This window comes from Mobula hypostoma, chromosome 1, assembly GCF_963921235.1.
Source record: "Mobula hypostoma chromosome 1, sMobHyp1.1, whole genome shotgun sequence".
NCBI classification, from domain to species: domain Eukaryota; kingdom Metazoa; phylum Chordata; class Chondrichthyes; order Myliobatiformes; family Myliobatidae; genus Mobula; species Mobula hypostoma.
Window position 1 is genome coordinate 255202974 of NC_086097.1, and position 18921 is coordinate 255221894.

Here is an 18921-nt window from a genome sequence, read left to right on the forward strand (position 1 = left end):
TCTTCCAATTTGTCTAAGCCCTGCTGCAATCCCATTACTTCCTCAGCAATAACCCCCCCCCCCACCTATCTTCATATCATCGGCAAACTTTGCGCAAAATCTGCAAATTACATTAATTCCATTATCAAAATCATTGACAAACAATGTGAAAAGTAGCGGTCCCAATACTGACCCCTAAGGAACACCACTAGTCACTGGCAGCCAACCAGAAAAGGCTCCTTTTTTTTCTCACTCACTGCTTCCTGCCTGTCAGCCATTCCACTATCCATCCCAGTATCTTTCCTGTAATGCCAAAGGACTTTACCTTGTTAAGAAGCCTTATCAAACACTTTCTGAAAATCTAAGTAAATGGCATCCACTACTTCTCCTTTGTCCACCCTGCTTGTTAGTTCCTCAAAGAACTCTGACAGATTTTTCAGGCAAGAATTTCCTTTAGAGAAACCATGCTGACTTTGACTTACATTATCATTAGAAACAGGCCGCTGTGGAGGCCGAGTCACGTATATCTTGAGGTAGAAGTTGATTGACTCTTGATTAATGAGGGCATAAAGGAATACAGGAAAGAAGCAGGAGATTGGTACAAAGATGGAAACTGGATCAGCCATAATGAAATGACGGAGCAGGATTGATGGGCCAATTGGCCTAATTCTGGTTCTATTTCTTAGTATCTTATGTACTCAAGTAGCCAGCGTCTAGTGCCTTAAGGACTTGTCATGCACCCAGGAGCAGGTATTTATTGAATGGACCCATGTTATTTGGACTTTAGGTGAACTCCATGTTTGTGAAAAAGAAAGGAAAGAAAAGTGTCAAAAATATATTCCAGGAGAGCCTTCCGCATTTCCTGCTGACATACTGAAGAAAAGGGCGTAGCTCCAGCCATGTTTCACCGTGTTCTTTCTACCCGCCGGATGTGGTGGCGAGCGATCGCTGATTTGTGACCGTGCACTACAGAGCACCCACCTGCACTGACGTGAGCACTGAATGCAATGGAAAATGTAGCCAACCACACACCCACGCAAGGTACCATTCAATTTAAAAAGATTTATTTCAATATTGACATTTTTTTTTGTTTTCTGACTGTCCGATTAAACAATAAACGCAGTTGCGATAAAAGATTGTCTTAGAGAACCAGAACAAAAACTCAGCAACGAATGTAAATCACCTCATTAAAATGCAACACATAAGTCCATTTAAACGAGGGTGGGGGAGGGATCACAATTCATTTCAGGGGAGGTTTTGTGTTGTGTGGCATGTCCTTTGTTTTGTCAAACGAATAACAAATGGTTTCTCGTAATTATTTCTCTTTACATATATATATTCATATAAAATACATCAAAGCATGCGAAGTCTTCCATAAGGCGGGGGGAGAAACAAATATAAAAATCACTGCACATTTATTGCGGTAGATCTACATCACGTTGTTCTGCGCCGAGTTTACCTCCGCGTTCGCGCTCTCTTTCTGCTTCGGCGTCCAGTTGTTTTGCACGTTGAACGAGTCGTCGTCTTTTGGGCAAGTTTTTAATGACTCGTGGATTTTATTTTGTCCGTTCACGTCGTCCTGGAGATATAATTGGTTCAAAAACAAAAAAGAAACAAGTCAGGGAAGAGGAAAATAGAACTATTTAACAGTTTCTGGGAATTGAGCACATTCTCTTGTATGCTGAGAGAATGAGGAGTATCTACTAAGCATTTTTGCCCTGGAGGAACCCTTGAAATCATTTTCAGGTCTCAGGGAACCCCTGCATAAAAAATATTATATCTACAACTCAAAGTATGTTAGCCTGATCAGTAACTTGTAAATATGATAATCCAAAAATAATTGTCAATGCTTTTTTGAGTATAGCATGAATTTTTAGCTGGCTTTTCTTGAAAAAAAGGCAGTTAAGCTTAGTTTACCTTTCTTGAAATTAATCTTTCTTTCCCTTTAATAAATTTTAAAAACTCATAAGGAAAACATAATAAAATTCTGTTAAATAACTGGCTTATCAGAATGGGAACGGGAAGTGGAATTAAAATGGTGACCACTGGGAGATCCCACTTTTTCTGGTGGACAGAGCGTAGTTACTTGGAAAAGTGGTCTCCCAATCTACATCAGGTCTCATCAATACACAGGAGACCACACTACGAGCACCAAACACAGTATATGACCCCAACAGACTCACAGGTGAGGTGTTGCCTCACCTGGAAGGACTGTTTAGGGCCCTGGATGGTAGTGAGGAATGAGATATAGGGGCAGGTGTAGCACTTGTTCTACTTGCAAGGATAAGTGCCAGGAGGGAGATCAGTGGGGTGGACAAATGGACAAGAGAGTTGTGTAGGGAGCTATCCCTGTGGAAAGTGTGGGGGAGGGAGCAGGGGAGGGAAAGGTGTATTTAGTTGTGGGATCCTTTTGGAGATGGCAGAAGTTGCACGGAATTATGTGCTGGACACAAAGGCTGGTGGGGTAGTAGGTGAGGACCCCGATCCCTGATAGGGTGGTGGGGGGGATGAGGTAAAAGCAGACGTGTGTGAAATGAAAGAGATGCAGTTGAGGGCAGCGTTGATGGTGGAGGCAGGGAAGCCCCTTTTTTTGGAAAAGGAGGACACCTCCTTCATTCTAGAATGGAAAGCCTCATCCCAAGAGCAGATGCTGCGGAGATGGAGGAATTGAGAGAGGGGGGTGGCATTTTCACAAGTAACAGGGTGGGACGAGGTATAGTCCCGGTAGCTGTGAGAGTCCTTGGGTTTATAATAGACATCAGTGAATAAGCTGTCTCTGGAGATTGAGACAGAGTGATCAAGAAAGGAGAAGGGGGTGTTGGAAATGGACCAGGTAAATTTGAGGGCAGGGCGGAAGTTGGAGGCAAGGTGGATGAAGTCGGTGAATTCAGCATTGGTGCAGAAAGCAGCACCAATGCAGTTGTTGATGTAGCGTAGGAAATATGTGAGATGGTCACCAGTGTAGGGTTGGAACATAGACTGTTCCATGTAGCCTATAATGAAGCGACCAGAACTGAGCACAATATTCCAAGTGTGGTCAAAGCAGAGTTTTAGAAGGCTGCAGCGTTATCTCACAGTTCTTGAGCTCAGTTCCTGACTAATGAAGGGCAACACACCATATGCCTTCTTAACCACCCTAACAACTTGCATGGCAAATCTGAAAGATCCCAAGATCCTTCTGTTCCTTCACACTACTAAAAATCCTGCCACCAACCCTGTATTTGCCTTCAAATGTGACCTACCAGAATGTATCACTTCACACTTTTCTGGGTTGAACTCCATCTGCTTCTTCTCTGCCCAGCACTGCATCCTGCTTATATCCAATTGGAATCTCTGACAACCTTCTTTACTATCCATAACACCATCAACCTTCATGTCACTTGAAAACTGACAAACCCATCCTTCCACTTCCTCATCTAAGTCATTTATAAAAATCACAAAGAACAAGGATTCCAGAGCAAATCCTCGTCATCAACCTTCAGGCAGAATGTATTCCATCTTCTACCACACTTCGCCATCAGTGTGCAGACCGATTCTGAATTCCATTCCTCATCATTTTCTGGATGATCCTTCCATGGGGAACCTTGTCAAATGCATTAATAAAATCCATATACAGTAGATTTCAGTTAATTGGGCCATCAGTTAATCAGGGCAGCTGTTTATTTAGGACACCTTTTAAAGGACAAAAACTAATCCAGAAAATACCCAGGATCCCCTTCAGTTATTTGTGACACTATGCCTCTGAGTTAGGTCAGGAGACTGTTGCCAAACAGTTTCTAAGTAGTGTCAGTCACATGAAATTATGTGGCCATTGGACACTACACCATGTTTAGAGCAAACAGTTTATAAAAAGCATCAGTTATGTGTATTTGTGTTCAAAAAGCAGTGATTTCTGTAACTTATCGTTGGCGAGAAATAAGTAGTAAGATAATTCAGAACTGTTTTGCTCATTATGTTTTCAAGCATTCAGGCTTGGAGATGCCAGCAATGGCTGGGAGTGCAAATGGAATGAGTTAACTGCTTCCACAAGTTAGGATTGATGAAGAATTTGAAGATGTTGACAATCATCTTGAATGTTACAGTGAAAATGAAGATTTGGAGGATGCAGTCATCAAAAGCATTGTATGAAGGCAGTCCAATATGTGCACGAGATGTCTGCGCTGATTTTGTTCATTTACATTCAATCAAAAGAACACAGCAGTGTGCACTGCATGAATTCCTCTATCAAAAACTTAATAAACAGTTTTATAGTACTGTACTACTATTGGTAGCGTTCTAATTTGTTCTGTATTTCATTTAAATACATGATTTGTCTTTTTTATTTCCACAAAATTTCACCTAATTGGGCAGCCGCTTAATTGAGCCAAAATGTATTATCCCGATGTATCCCAGTTAACCAAAATCCACTGCTCACCACATCTACTGCACTGCCTTCATCACCTTTTCAAAGAGCTCTGTAAGACTTGTGAGGCACAACCTGCCCCACACAAGCCATGCTATCCTGAATAAGACTAACCCAAATGCTTATAAATCCTGTCCAGTAGTTTGCCCACACAGACATAGCACTTACCATAATAGCTGGCTTAATAAGAAACTGTCAACCTCTGCCTGAAATACACCCAAGTGACCTGGCCTCCTGTGGCAATGAGTTCCACAGATTCACCACCCTATGGCTAAAGAAATTCCTCATCTCTGTTTCAAATGGATGCCCCTCTACTCCAGGCTGTTCCCTCTGGTCTCCTCCACTATAGGAAACATCCACTCTGTCCTTTCAATACTCCAGCAAGTCCAGGCGCAGAGTCATCAAATGGTCCTCATCACTGACTCGAACTGCACGAGAATTCCCAAGTCCCTTTGCACCTTGGATTTTTGAATTTTCTGTCCATTTAGAAAATAGTGCACACTTTTGTTTCTTCTACCAAAGTGCATAACTTCACGACTCTGTATTCCACCTGCCACTTCTTTGCCCATTCTCCTAATCTGTTTACGTCCTTTTGCAGCCTCCCTGCTTCCTCAATGCTACCTACCCCTGCATCTATCTTTGTATTGTCCGCAAACTTGGCCAAAGAGCCATAGATTCTGTCATTTAAATCATTGACATACAGCTTATAAAGAAACAGTCCCGACGCCAACCCCTGTGGAACACCACTGTAGTTACTGGCAGCCAAGCAGAAAAGTCTCCCTCTTTGCCTCCTGTTAGACATCTTATTGGCCTATAATTTCCAGTTTTAATCGCAAAAATTGAATCCTTTGCAATTCTACACAATTCAAGTCAACAGGAAAGCATTTGGGACCTTATGATTTTCCCATTGTTCCAGTGTACAATATATGTAGGGGGATTACATTTAAAATAGCTTGACAGCAGGTAGACAAAACAGCTCAATGTATCACTGGCACCAGCCTCCTGTCATCGAGGACATATATACAGAAAAGTGCCAGAAAATGGCCAACAATATCATAAAGGATCCCACCCATACTGTACATGGACTGTTTGTCCACTTCCATCAGGAAGGAGGCTATGGACAACCAGACTCAAAAATAATGACTTCCCCCAAGCCGTAAGGCTGGTCAACACCTTCACCCACTAAGCCACTGCTCCATACACCGATCACCACTGCCTAATCCTTTCTTGTCAGTCATCTTATGTACGGAGTCTCCTGTGCTCAGCACCACTTTATGGACATAATAGAAACATAGAAAACCTACAGCACAATACAGGCCCTTCAGCCCACAATGCAGTGCTGAACATGTACTTTAGAAATTACCTAGGGTTACCCATAGCCTGAAAAATGTCTTGTTTTTACTGCGTACTGTACCAACAGTTATGGTCGAAATGACAATAAAAAGTGGCTTGACTTGACTTGACTTGAACCTGTATAACAGATTCTATGGACTCGGACCCCAAGATCCCTCTGATCCTCCACACTCCCAAGAGTCTTACCATTAATACTATATTCTGCCATCATATTTGACCTACCAAAATGAACCACTTCACACTTATCTGGGTTGAACTCCATCTGCCACTTCTCAGTCCAGTATTGCATCCTACTAATGTCCAGCTGTAACCTTTGACAGCCCTCCACACTATCCACAACACCCCCAACATGTCTGTCATCAGCAAATTTATTAACGCATCCCTCCACTTCCTCATCCGGGCCATTTATAAAAATAACGAAGAGAAGGGGTCCCAGAACAGATCCCTGAGGCATACCACTGCTCACTGGCCTCCATGCAGAATATGACCCGCCTACAAACACTCTTTGCCTTCTGTGGGCAAGCCAATTCTGGTTCAACAAAGCAAGGTCCCCTTGGATCCCATGCCTCCTTACTTTCTCAATAAGCCTTACATGGGGTACTTTTGTCAAATGCCTTGCTGAAATCCATATACACTACATCTACTACTCTACCTTCATCAGTGTGTTTAGTCACATCCTCAAAAAATTCAATCAGGCTCATAAGGTATGAACTGCCTTTGACAAAGCCATACTGACTATTCCTAATCATATTATGCCTCTCCAAATGTTCATAAATGCTGCCTCTCAGGATCTTTTCCATCGATTTACCAACCACTGAAGTAAGACTCACTGGTCTTACTTCAGGGCCAGATGGTCTGCATCCCAGAGTGCTTAAGGAAGTAGCCCAAGAAATAGTGGATGCATTAGTGATAATTTTTCAAAACTCTTTAGATTCTGGACTAGTTCCTGAGGATTGGAGGGTGGCTAATGTAACCCCACTTTTTAAAAAAGGAGGGAGAGAGAAACCGGGGAATTATAGTCTGGTTAGCCTAACGTTGGTGGTGGGGAAAATGCTAAAGTCAGTTATCAAAGATGTGATAACAGCACACTTGCAAAGCGGTGAAATCATCGGACAAAGTCAGTATGGATTTGTGAAAGGAAAATCATGTCTGACAAATCTCATAGAATTTTTTGAGGATGTAACTAGTAGAATGGATAGGGGAAAACCAGTGGATGTGGTATATTTGGATTTTCAAAAGGCTTTTGACAAGGTCCCACACAGGAGATTAGTGTGCAAACTTAAAGCACATGGTTTTGGGGGTATGGTATTGATGTGGATAGAGAATTGGTTGGCAGACAGGAAGCAAAGAGTGGTAATAAATGGGACCTTTTCAGAATGCCAGGCAGTGACTAGTGGGGTACCGCAAGGCTCAGTGCTGGGACCCCAGTTGTTTACAAGATATATTAATGACTTAGATGAGGGAATTAAATGCAACATCTCCAAGTTTGTGGATGACGTGAAGCTGGGCGGCAGTGTTAGCTGTGAGGAAGATGCTAAGAGGATGCAGGGTGACTTGGGCAAATTCATGGCAGATGCAATTTAATATGGATAAATGTGAGGTTATCCACTTTGGTGGCGAAAACAGGAAAACAGATTATTACCTGAATGGTGGCCGATTAGGAAAAGGGGAGGTGCATCGAGACCTGGGTGTGATTTTACACCAGGTGATGAAAAAGACGAATGGTATGCTGGCATTCATAGCAAGAGGATTCGAGTACAGGAGCAAGGAGGTACTACTGCAGTTGTACAAGGCCTTGGTGAGACCACACCTGGAGTATTGTGTGCAGTTTTGGTCCCCTAATCTGGGGAAAGACGTTCTTGCCATACAGAGAGTACAAAGAAGGTTTACCAGATTGATTCCTGGGATGGCAGGACTTTCATATGATGAAAGACTGGATCGACTAGGCTTATACTCACAGGAATTTAGAAGATTGAGGGGGGATCTGATTTAAACGTATAAAATCCTAAAGGGATTGGACAGGCTAGATGCAGGAAGATTGTTCCCAATGTTGGGGAAGTCCAGAACGAGGGGTCACAGTTTGAGGATAGAGGGGAAGTCTTTTAGGACTGAGATGAGGAAAAACTTCTTCACACAGAGAGTGGTGAATCTGTGGAATTCTCTGCCACAAGAAACAGTTGAGGCCAGTTCATTGGCTATATTTCAGAGGGAGTTAGATATGGCCCTTGTGGCTGAAGGGATCAGGGGGTATGGAGAGAAGGCAGGTATAGGGTTCTGAGTTGGAAGATCAGTAATGAACATACTGAATGGCGGTGCAGGCTCGAAGGGCCGAATGGCCTACTCCTGCACATATTTTCTATGTTTCTATATTTCTATGTCTATAATTTCCTGGGCTATCTCTACTCCTTTTCTTGAATAAGGGAACAACTGTCACAGTATGTTGACAGGCCGACTATGGGGTATGCCATACTAGATCTAGTACTAGGTAATGAACCGGGTCAGGTCACAGATCTCTCAGTGGGTGAGCATCTGGGGGACAGTGACCACCGCTCCCTGGCCTTTAGCATTATCATGGAAAAGGAGAGAATCAGAGAGGACAGGAAAATTTTTAATTGGGGAAGGGCAAATTATGAGGCAAAAAAGGCTAGAACTTGCGGGTGTGAATTGGGATGATGTTTTTGCAGGGAAATGTACTATGGACATGTGGTCGATGTTCAGGGATCTCTTGCAGGATGTTAGGGATAAATTTGTCCCGGTGAGGAAGATAAAGAATGGTAGGGTGAAGGACCCATGGGTGACAAGTGAGGTGGAAAATCTAGTCAGGTGGAAGAAGGCAGCATACATGAGGTTTAGGAAGCAGGGATCAGATGGGTCTATTGAGGAATATAGGGAAGCAAGAAAGGAGCTTAAGAAGGGGCTGCGAAGAGCAAGAAGGGTGCATGAGAAGGCCTTGGCGAGTAGGGTAAAGGAAAACCCCAAGGCATTCTTCAATTATGTGAAGAAAAAAAGGATGACAGGAGTGAAGGTAGGACCGATTAGAGATAGAGGTGGGAAGATGTGCCTGGAGGCTGTGGAAGTGAGTGACGTCCTATGAATACTTCTCTTCGGTATTCACCAATGAGAGGGAACTTGATGATGGTGAGGACAATATGAGTGAGGTTGATGTTCTGGAGCATGTTGATATTGAGGGAGAGGAGGTGTTGGAGTTGTTAAAATACATTAGGATGGATAAGTCCCCAGGGCCTAACAGAATATTCCCCAGGCTGATCCACGAGGTGAGGGAAGAGATTGCTGAGCCTCTGGCTAGGATCTTTATGTCCTCGTTGTCCACGGGAATGGTACCACAGGATTGGAGGGAGGTGAATGTTATCCCCTTGTTCAAAAAAGGTAGTAGGGATAGTCCAGGTAATTATAGACCAGTGAGCCTTATGTCTGTGGTGGGAAAGCTGTTGGAAAAGATTCTTAGAGATAGGATCTATGGGCATTTAGAGAAACATGGTTCGATCAGGGACAGACAACATGGCTTTGAGAAGGGCAGATCATGTCTAACAAGCCTGATAGAGTTCTTCGAGGAGGTGACCAGGCATATGGATGAGGGTAGTGCAGAGGATGTGATCTACATGGATCTTAGTAAGGCATTTGACAAGATTCCACACGGTAGGCTTATTCAGAATGTCAGAAGGCATGGGATCCAGGGAAGTCTGGCCAGGTGGATTCAGAATTGGCTTGCCTGCGGAAGGCAGAGGGTGGTGGTGGAGGGAGTACATTCGATTGGAGGGTTGTGACTAGTGGTGTCCCACAAAGTTCGGTTCTGGGAACTCTACTTTTCGTGATTTTTATTAACAACCTGGATGTGGGGGTAGAAGGGTGAGTTGGCAAGTTTGCAGACGACACAAAGGTTGGTGGTGTTGTAGATAGTGTAGAGGATTGTCAAAGATTGCAAAGAGACATTGATAGGATGCAGAAGTGGGCTGAGAAGTGGCAGATGGAGTTCAACCCAGAGAAGTGTGAGATGGTACACTTTGGGAGGACAAACTCCAAGGCAGAGTACAAAGTAAATGGCAGGATACTTGGTAGTGTGGAGGAGCAGAGGGATCTGGGGGTACATGTCCACAGATCCCTGAAAGTTGTCTCACAGGTAGATAGGGTAGTTAAGAAAGCTTATGGGGTGTTAGCTTTCATAAGTCGAGGGACTGAGTTTAAGAATTGCGAGGTAATGATGCAGCTCTATAAAACTCTGGTTAGGCTACACTTGGAGTACTGTGTCCAGTTCTGGTCGCCTCACTATAGGAAGGATGTGGTAGCATTGAAAAGGGTACAGAGGAGATTTACCAGGATGCTGCCTGGTTTAGAGAGTTTGGATTATGATCCGAGATTAAGGGAGCTAGGGCTTTACTCTTTGGAGAGAAAGAGGATGAGAGGAGACATGATAGAGGTATACAAGATATTAAGAGGAATAGATAGAGTGGACAGCCAGTGCCTCTTCCCCAGGGCACCACTGCTCAATACAAGAGGACATGGCTTTAAGGTAAAGGGTGAGAAGTTCAAGGGGGATATTAGAGGAAGGTTTTTTACTCAGAGAGTGGTTGGTGCGAGGAATGTACTGCCTGAGTCAGTCGTGGGGGCAGATACACTAGTGAAATTTAAGAGACTACTAGACAGGTATATGGTGGAATTTAAGGTGGGGGCTTATATGGGAAGCAGGGTTTGATGGTCGGCACAACATTGTGGGCCGAATGGCCTGTACTGTGCTGTACTATTCTATGTTTTATGTTCTATGTTCTATGAGAACATCTGTTTCCAATTGATGCTTCCAAGTTTCTGCCTCTTGGCATCATATTTCTCCTTACTCCAATTAAACGCTTTCCTAACTTGTCTGTTCCTATCCCTCTCCAATGCTATGGTAAAGAAGATAGAATTATGATCCCTATCTTCAAAATGCTCTCCCACTGAGAGATCTGACACCTGACCACGTTCATTTCCCAATACCAGATCATGTGCAGCCTCTCCTCTTGTAGGCTTATCTACATATTGTGTCAAGAAACTTTCCTGAACACACCTCAAAAACTCCACCCCATCTAAACACCTTGCTCTAGTGAGATGCCAAACAATATTTGGGAAATTAAAATCTACCACCTCTACAACCCTGTTATTATTACACCTTTCCAGAATCTGTCTCCCTATCTGCTCTTTGATATCCCTGTTACTATTGGGTGGTCTATAAAAAACATTCAGTAGAGTTATTGACTCCTTCCTGTTTCTAACTTCCACCCACAGAGACTCTGTAGACAATCCCTCCACGACTTCCTCCTTTTCCGCAGCTGTGACACTATCTCTGATCAACAGTGCCACACCCCCACCTCTTTTGCCTCCCTCCCTGTCCTTTCTGAAATATCTAAAGCCTGGCACTCGCAGTAACCATTCCTGCCCCTGAGCCATCCAAGTCTCTGTAATGGCCACAACATCACAGCTCCGAGTACTGATCCATGCTCTAACCTCATCTGCTTAGTTCATAATACTCCTTGCATTAAAATAGACACATCTCAAACCATCGGTCTGAATGCATCCCTTCTCTATCACCTGCCTATCCTCCCTCACGCACTGTCTCCAAGCTTTCTCTATTTGTGAGCCAACCGCCTCTGCCTCCATCACTTCAGTTCAGTTCCCACCCCCCAGCAATTCTAGTTTAAACTCTCCCCAGTAGCCTAAACAAACCTCCCTGCCAGGATAGTCATAGTCATAGTCATACTTTATTGATCCCGGGGGGGAGGGGAATTGGTTTCCATTACAGTTGCACCATAAATAAATAGTAATAGAACCATAAATAGTTAAATAGTAATATGTAAATTATGCCAGTAAATTATGAAGTAAGTCCAGGACCAGCCTATTGGCTCAGGGTGTCTGACCCTCCAAGGGAGGAGTTGTAAAGTTTGATGGCCACAGGCAGGAATGACTTCCTATGACACTGTGTTGCATCTCGGTGGAATGAGTCTCTGGCTGAATGTACTCCTGTGCCCACCTAGTACATTATGTAGTGGATGGGAGACATTGTCCAAGATGGCATGCAACTTGGACAGCATCCTCTTTTCAGACACCACCATCAGAGAGTCCAGTTCCATCCCCACAACATCACTGGCCTTACGAATGAGTTTGTTGATTCTGTTGGTGTCTGCTACCCTCAACCTGCTGCCCCAGCACACAACAGCAAACATGATAGCACTGGCCACCACAGACTCGTAGAACATCCTCAGCATCGTCCAGCAGATGTTAAAGGACCTCAGTCTCCTCAGGAAATAGAGATGGCTCTGACCCTTCTTGTAGACAGTCTCAGTGTTCTTTGACCAGTCCAGTTTATTGTCAACTCGTATCCCTAGGTATTTGTAATCCTCCACCATGTCCACACTGACCCCCTGGATGGAAACAGGGGTCACCGGTACCTTAGATCTCCTCAGGTCTACCACCAGCTCCTTAGTCTTTTTCACATTAAGCTGCAGATAATTCTGCTCACACCATGTGACAAAGTTTCCTACCATAGCCCTGTACTCAGCCTCATCTCCCTTGCTGATACATGAACTATGGCAGAGTCATCTGAAAACTTCTGAAGATGACAAGCCTCTGTGCAGTAGTTGAAGTCTGAGGTGTAAATGGTGAAGAGAAAGGGAGACAAGACAGTCCCCTGTGGAGCCCCAGTGCTGCTGATCACTCTGTCGGACACACAGTGTTGCAAGCACATGTACTGTGGTCTGCCAGTCAGGTAATCAAGAATCCATGATACCAGGGAAGCATCACCTGCATCGCTGTCAGCTTCTCCCCCAGCAGAGCAGGGCGGATGGTGTTGAATGCACTGGAGAAGTCAAAAAACATGACCCTCACAGTGCTCGCTGTCTTGTCCAGGTGGGCGTGGACACGGTTCAGCAGGTAGACCATGGCATCCTCAACTCCTAGTCGGGGCTGGTAGGCAAACTGGAGGGGATCTAAGTGTGGATATTGGTCCCCCTGTGATTCAAGTGCAACCCGTCCTTTTTGTACAGGTCACCCCTGCCCCAAAAGAGGTCCCAATGATCCAGAAATCTGAATCCCTGCCCCCTGCTCCAATCCCTCAGCCATGCATTTATCCTCCATCTCACTCTATTCCTATACTCACTGTCACGTGGCACAGATAGTAATCCCGAGATTACTACCTTTGAGGTCCTGCTTCTCAACTTCCTTCCTAAGTCCCTGTTGTCTGCTTTCAGGACCTCCTCCTTTTTATGTACTACAAACACTGACTGTTCACCTTCCCACTTCAGGATATCTTGGACGCGATCAGAAACATCCCAGACCATGGAATCTGGGAAGAAATCTATCATCTGTGTTTCTTTCCTGCATCCACAGAATTGCCTGTCTGACTCCCTAACTATGGAGTCCCCTATCACTGCTGCCATCCTCTTCCTTTCCCTGCCCTTCTGAGCCACAGGGCCAGACTCTGTGCCAGAGGCGCGGCCACTGTTGCCTCCCCCAGGTGGGCCGTCCCCCCTCCCAACAGTACTGAAACAGGAGTACTTATTGTTGAGGGTACAGCCACAGGGGCACTCTCTAGTATCTGACTCCTGCCCTTCCCTCTCCTGACTGTTACCCACATATCTGTCTTCCCAGGCCCCAGTGTGATTACCTGCCAAAAGCTCCTCTCTATCACCTCCTCACTCTCCCTGACCAGACGAAGAGTCATTGAGCTGCATCAATCAATGTCTATCTTAAGTACTTATATTTATTGTGTCTTTTTATTATTATGTTCTTTATGTTATTGTGGGTGTTTGGTGCTGCATCAGATCTGGAGTATCAATTATTTAATTCTCCTTTACACTTGTGTACTAGAAATGACTTTAACCAATCTTGAATCTAGTTCATTGTATTTTGCAGTGGAAGTGAATGAATCAGAGTTTAATGCACACAAAGGAAAGTGACCTTTTGCAAATGATTCTATACGGTGATGGAAGCAGATAAACGTTTATGTGAATATAATAGTCCTAACAGATGTTTTTACTGTTAATCCTCTGTTAGGTGAGGCATCAACACCTTCTTATTTCAATATTTTTAAAAAATTCTTCCAGTTGTAATAATACTCAGCATTCAGTGACTATTTTTTCCATTAACAAAGGACAAAAATAGGCCAACATGAATAGTTCACTAGCCTGCGGGCTACCAGGTTCAAAAGATCAATAGCAGTTGGGTTTAAGCTGTGCAGCTGTAACGCAGAAAATAGAAAGAACATGAAAAAGATGAGAAAATCTGGCATAGAGGAGGCCAAGAGCTGCTCGTGCTACCAATTGTACCTCTCTACATTAACCCTATTTGCGTCTGTTGGGCCTGAATCCTTCTGCTCCTTTTCTATGCAAACACCTATCCAAATGCCTCATTAATATCGTAATTGTATCTGCCTCTGCTATCTTCTCTGGTAGCTCATTCCAAATAACCAGCACACTCTCTATGAAAAATGTACCCTTCATGTCTCCTTTACATTTCCCCCCTCACCTTAAACCTGTGCTCTCTGGTTCTAAACTTTTTTATAAAGCTCCTGAGAATAAATTTAGACTATCCAGTTTCTCCATATAACTACAGCCCTCCATTCTGGTGAATCTCATTTACACTTTCTCTATAATTACCATGTCTTTCTCATTATGTGCCAATCAGAGCTGTACACAACATTCCAAAAACCATTGTTTTGTTCAACTCTTATAAACAATGCCTCACTTTAGTTCCAAACATCTTCCTCACTACCCTGTCCACTGTGTTACTGCTGTCAGTGAGCTATGGACTATTATCCATCGTCCCTTTGTACATTGGCACTCTAATTTTGTTTCCGTTCACTTTTTTGCATTTACTTATTGACTTCCCACACTAGTCTCGATGAAATCCCACTATGTTTTAACCTTAAAATAGAGCAAGAGAAATTAAGAAGATGAAAAATCTGCATCTGAGCGTAGTAGAAACATAGAAACATAGAAAACCTACAGCACAATACAGGCCCTTCAGCCCACAAAGCTGTGTCGAACATGTCCCTACCTTAGAAATTACCTAGGGTTACCCATAGCCCTCTATTTTTCTAAGCTCCATGTACCTATCCAGGAGTCTCTTAAAAGACCCTATCGTATCCACCTCCACCCGCGCCACCGGCAGCCCATTCCATGCACTAATCACTTTCTGATATCTCCTCTGTACCTGCTCCCAAGCACCTTAAACCTGTGCCCTCTTGTGGCAGCCATTTCAGCCCTGGGAAAAAGCCTCTGACTATCCACACGATCAATACCTCTCATCATCTTATACACCTCCATCAGGTCACCTCTCATCCTCCTTTGCTCCGAGGAGAAAAGGCCGAGTTCACTCAACCTATTCTCATAAGGCATGCTCCCCAATCCAGGCAACATGCTTAGAAATCTCCTCTGCACCCTTTCTATGGTTTCTACATCCTTCCTGTAGTTTGGTGACAGAACTGAGCACAGTACTCCAAGTGGGGTCTGACCAGGGTCCCATATAGCTGCAATATTACCTCTCGGCTCTTAAACTCAATCCCACGATTGATGAAGGCCAATGCACCGTATGCCTTCTTAATCACACAGTCAACCTGCACAGCTGCTTTGAGTGTCCTATGGACTCGAACCCCAAGATCCCTCTGATCCTCCACTCTGCCAAGAGCCTTACCATTAATACTATATTATGCCATCATATTTGACCTACCAAAATGAACCACTTTACACTTATCTGGGTTGAACTCCATCTGCCACTTCTCAGCCCAGTTTTGCATCCTGTCAATGTCCAGCTGTAATCTCTGACAGCCCTCCATACTATCCACAACACCCCCAACGTGTGTATCATCAGCAAATTTATTAACACATCCCTCCACTTCCTTATCCAGGTCATTGATAAGAATCATGAAGAGTAGGGGTCCCAGAACAGATCCCTGAGGTACACCACTGGTCACCGACCTCCATGCAGAATATGACCCATTTACAACAACTCTTTGCCTTCTGTGGGCAAGCCAGTTCTGGATCCATGAAGCAATGTCCCCTTGGATCCCATGCCTCCTTACTTTCTCAATATCAAATGCCTTGCTGAAATTCACATACAGTACATCTATCTTCATCAATGTGTTTAGTCACATCCTCAAAAAATTTAATCAGGCTTGTAAGGCACGACCTGCCTTTGACAAAGCCATGCTGACTATTCCTAATCATATTATACCTCTCCAAATGTTCATAAATCCTACCTCTCACAATCTTCTCCATCAACTTATCAACCATTGAAGTAAGACTCACTGGTCTATAATTTCCTGGGCTATCTCCACTTCCTTTCTTGAATAAGGGAACGACATCTGCAACCCTCCAATCCTCTGGAACCTCTCCCGTCCCCGTTGACAATGCAAAGATCATCACCAGAGGCTCAGCAATCTCCTCCCTTGCCTCCCACAGTAGCCTGGGGTACATCTCATCCGGTCCCGGCGACTTATCCAACTTGATGCTTTCCAAAAGCTCCAGCACATCCTCTTTCTTAATATCTACATGCTCAAGCTTTTCAGTCCACTGGAAGCCATCCGTACAATCGCCAAGATCCTTCTCCGTAGTGAATACTGAAGCAAAGTATTCATTATGTACCTCTGCCATCTCCTCCAGTTCCATCCATATTTTTCCACTGTTACTCTTGATTTGTCCTATTCTCTCACATCTTATCCTCTTGCTCTTCACATACTTGTAGAATGCTTTGGGGTTTTCCTTAATCCTGTCTGCCAACGCCTTCTCATGGCCCCTTCTGGCTCTCCTAATTTCTTTTTTAACTCCTTCCTGCTAGCCTTATAATCTTCTGGATCTCTGTCATTACCTAGTTTTTTGAACCTTTCATAAGCTTTTCTTTTCTTCTTGACCAGATTTACAACAGCCTTTGTTCACCACGGTTCCTTTCCCCTACCATCCTTTCCCTGTCTCATTGCAACTACATATGCAGAACTCCACGCAAATATCCCCTGAACATTTGCCGCATTTCTGCATTTCCCATCTGTTCCCTATTTATGCTTCCAATTTCCTGCCTGATATTTCCCCTTACTCCAATTAAACACTTTCCTAACTTGTCTGTTCATACCCCTCTCCAGTGCTATGTTAAAAGAGATGGAATTGTGATCACTATCTCCAAAATGCTCTCCCACTGAGAGATCTGACATCTGACTAGGTTCATTTCCCAATACCAGATCAAGTACAGCCTCTCCTCTTGTAGGCTTATCTACATATTGTGTCAGGAAACCTTCCTGAACACATCTAACTAACTCCACCCCATCTAAACCCCTCACTCTAGGAACATGCCAATTGATCTTTGGGAAATTAAAATCTCCCACCACGACAACCCTGTTATTATTACATCTTTCCAGAATCTGTCTCCCTATCTGCTCCTCGATGTCCCTCTTACTATTGGTCTACAAAAATACTCAGTAGAGTTATTGACCCTTTCCTGTTCCTGACTTCCACCCACAGAGACTCCGTAGACAATCCCTCCATGACTTCCTCCTTTTCTGCAGCCGTGACACTATCTCTGATCAACAGTGCCGCGCCCCCAACTCTTTTGCCTCCCTTCCTGTCCTTTCTGAAACATCTAAAGCTTGGCACTTGAGAGGGGAGAGCATTATTAGCAACTTTCAAAAACTATAGATTATAAAAGAGTGTCTGCAGACTTGAGAGTGGCAAAATTGAATCTGCTGATTAAAATAGGATAGAAAAACCCAGGGTTCTATAACAAGCATTGAGCAGATAGGTTCCCAAGATGATAGAACTGTTATAGGGCCTACTTCTGTGCTATGATACTATGAATCTATCTCTGACCACTCCTTGTGGTCAAACTATTCCTGGTCCCGGACTCCTCAAAGAAGGGAAATATTTCAAGCCCTGACTGATTTGGTAGCTGTGGCTCCTGGGGACTCATTTTGGGGACTCTGTGGATTCTATGGTGTTTCTTTGTTCCATGACAGACTGCAGGTGGAGGATTCTCAGGGTTGAGTTCTGAATACATACTTTGAAAATAAATGTACTGCAAAACTTTGAAATTTTAACCAATCATCGTGCAACTTTTGGAGTGTGGGAGGAAATAGGAGCTCCTGGAGGAAAGCACGGTGGTCACAGGTAGAACATGCAAACTGCACACCAACGTTTGAGGCTAGGACTGAACTTGAGTTACTGGAGTTTGAAGACAGTGGCTCTCCCAGTTGGATCACTGTAATATCATCTTGATGGGGACTTCTCTCAGTCCTCTGACTGGGGGAGAATGCAGCACTAGTTTAATCAATCACTCCTCCCCAGAGCATGCCCAATAAATCTTCACTGCACACTTTTTATGGCAAATCGATCTTTCTTTGGTAAGGAAACCTTAAGTGCATACAATTCTGTAGGTGTGATCTTTCCAAGGCAATTGATCCTTGCAAGTGTGGTCTTACCAAGGCTTTATACGGTTGAAATCAGACTTCCTTAGACCAAAAGAAGGAGACCTGCATGAATAAATGGACAGAATGGCCTATTTCTGTGATATAAGTTCTATCTTTTCTTTGTTCCACTGGAAAGATTGCACTGAAAGAGGTCACTGACAATAATGCTGATGGATAAAACCTTAGCTAGACAGCTCCGTCTCTTCGGATCGAGAAGACAGCGGTAAGAGGCTAAGGATTTCCAGCGAGAAGACATTTTATTTCTCGGAGTAGGAGAGAGGACAGACTGCGCAGGCGCGTGACGTCAGCCAGTTGAGCGCAAACTGTTTAAAAAGAAAACCGCCATATCCAGCGGGCAGCGTCGGAGCGGGCTGCGGAGTGAGAGGGTGCAGAGTGAAAGGGCTTTGGCTCAACAGGCTTCGGCGGAGACGGGAAGAGGCTTCCTGCGACCGTTGAGTCTCATAGTAGCAGAGTAAGTTACAGTTTTTTGGTACTTGATACAAACAGTAGCATTAGAGGTATGCATCTAGGATTAGTGTTGTGCTTGGAGTGCCAGATGTGGGGACCCTGGGAGACTCCCAGCCTCCCCAAGGATTACATCTGCACCAGGTGCACTGAGATGAGGCTCCTGAAGGACCGTGTTAAGGAGCTTGAGATGGAAATTGATGACCTTCGGCTATTTAGGGAAAGTGAGGAGGTGATAGATACTACCTATAGAGAGGTGCAGTCGACGTTTCAGGCCGAGACCCTT

At 44.2% G+C, this 18921-nt stretch overlaps 1 protein-coding gene across 1 annotated transcript in view; it reads right to left on the minus strand.

Moving 5' to 3' along the window:
* Positions 1 to 1027: 1027 nt before the first annotated feature.
* The window catches only part of LOC134343832 (uncharacterized), a 174743-nt gene continuing 156849 nt past the window's right edge, over positions 1028 to 18921 (minus strand). The window contains exon 6 of the mRNA XM_063042604.1: positions 1028 to 1558. Coding sequence (XP_062898674.1) covers positions 1409 to 1558 — 150 coding nt within the window. The 3' untranslated portion in view covers positions 1028 to 1408. The remainder of the gene's footprint in view (positions 1559 to 18921) is intronic.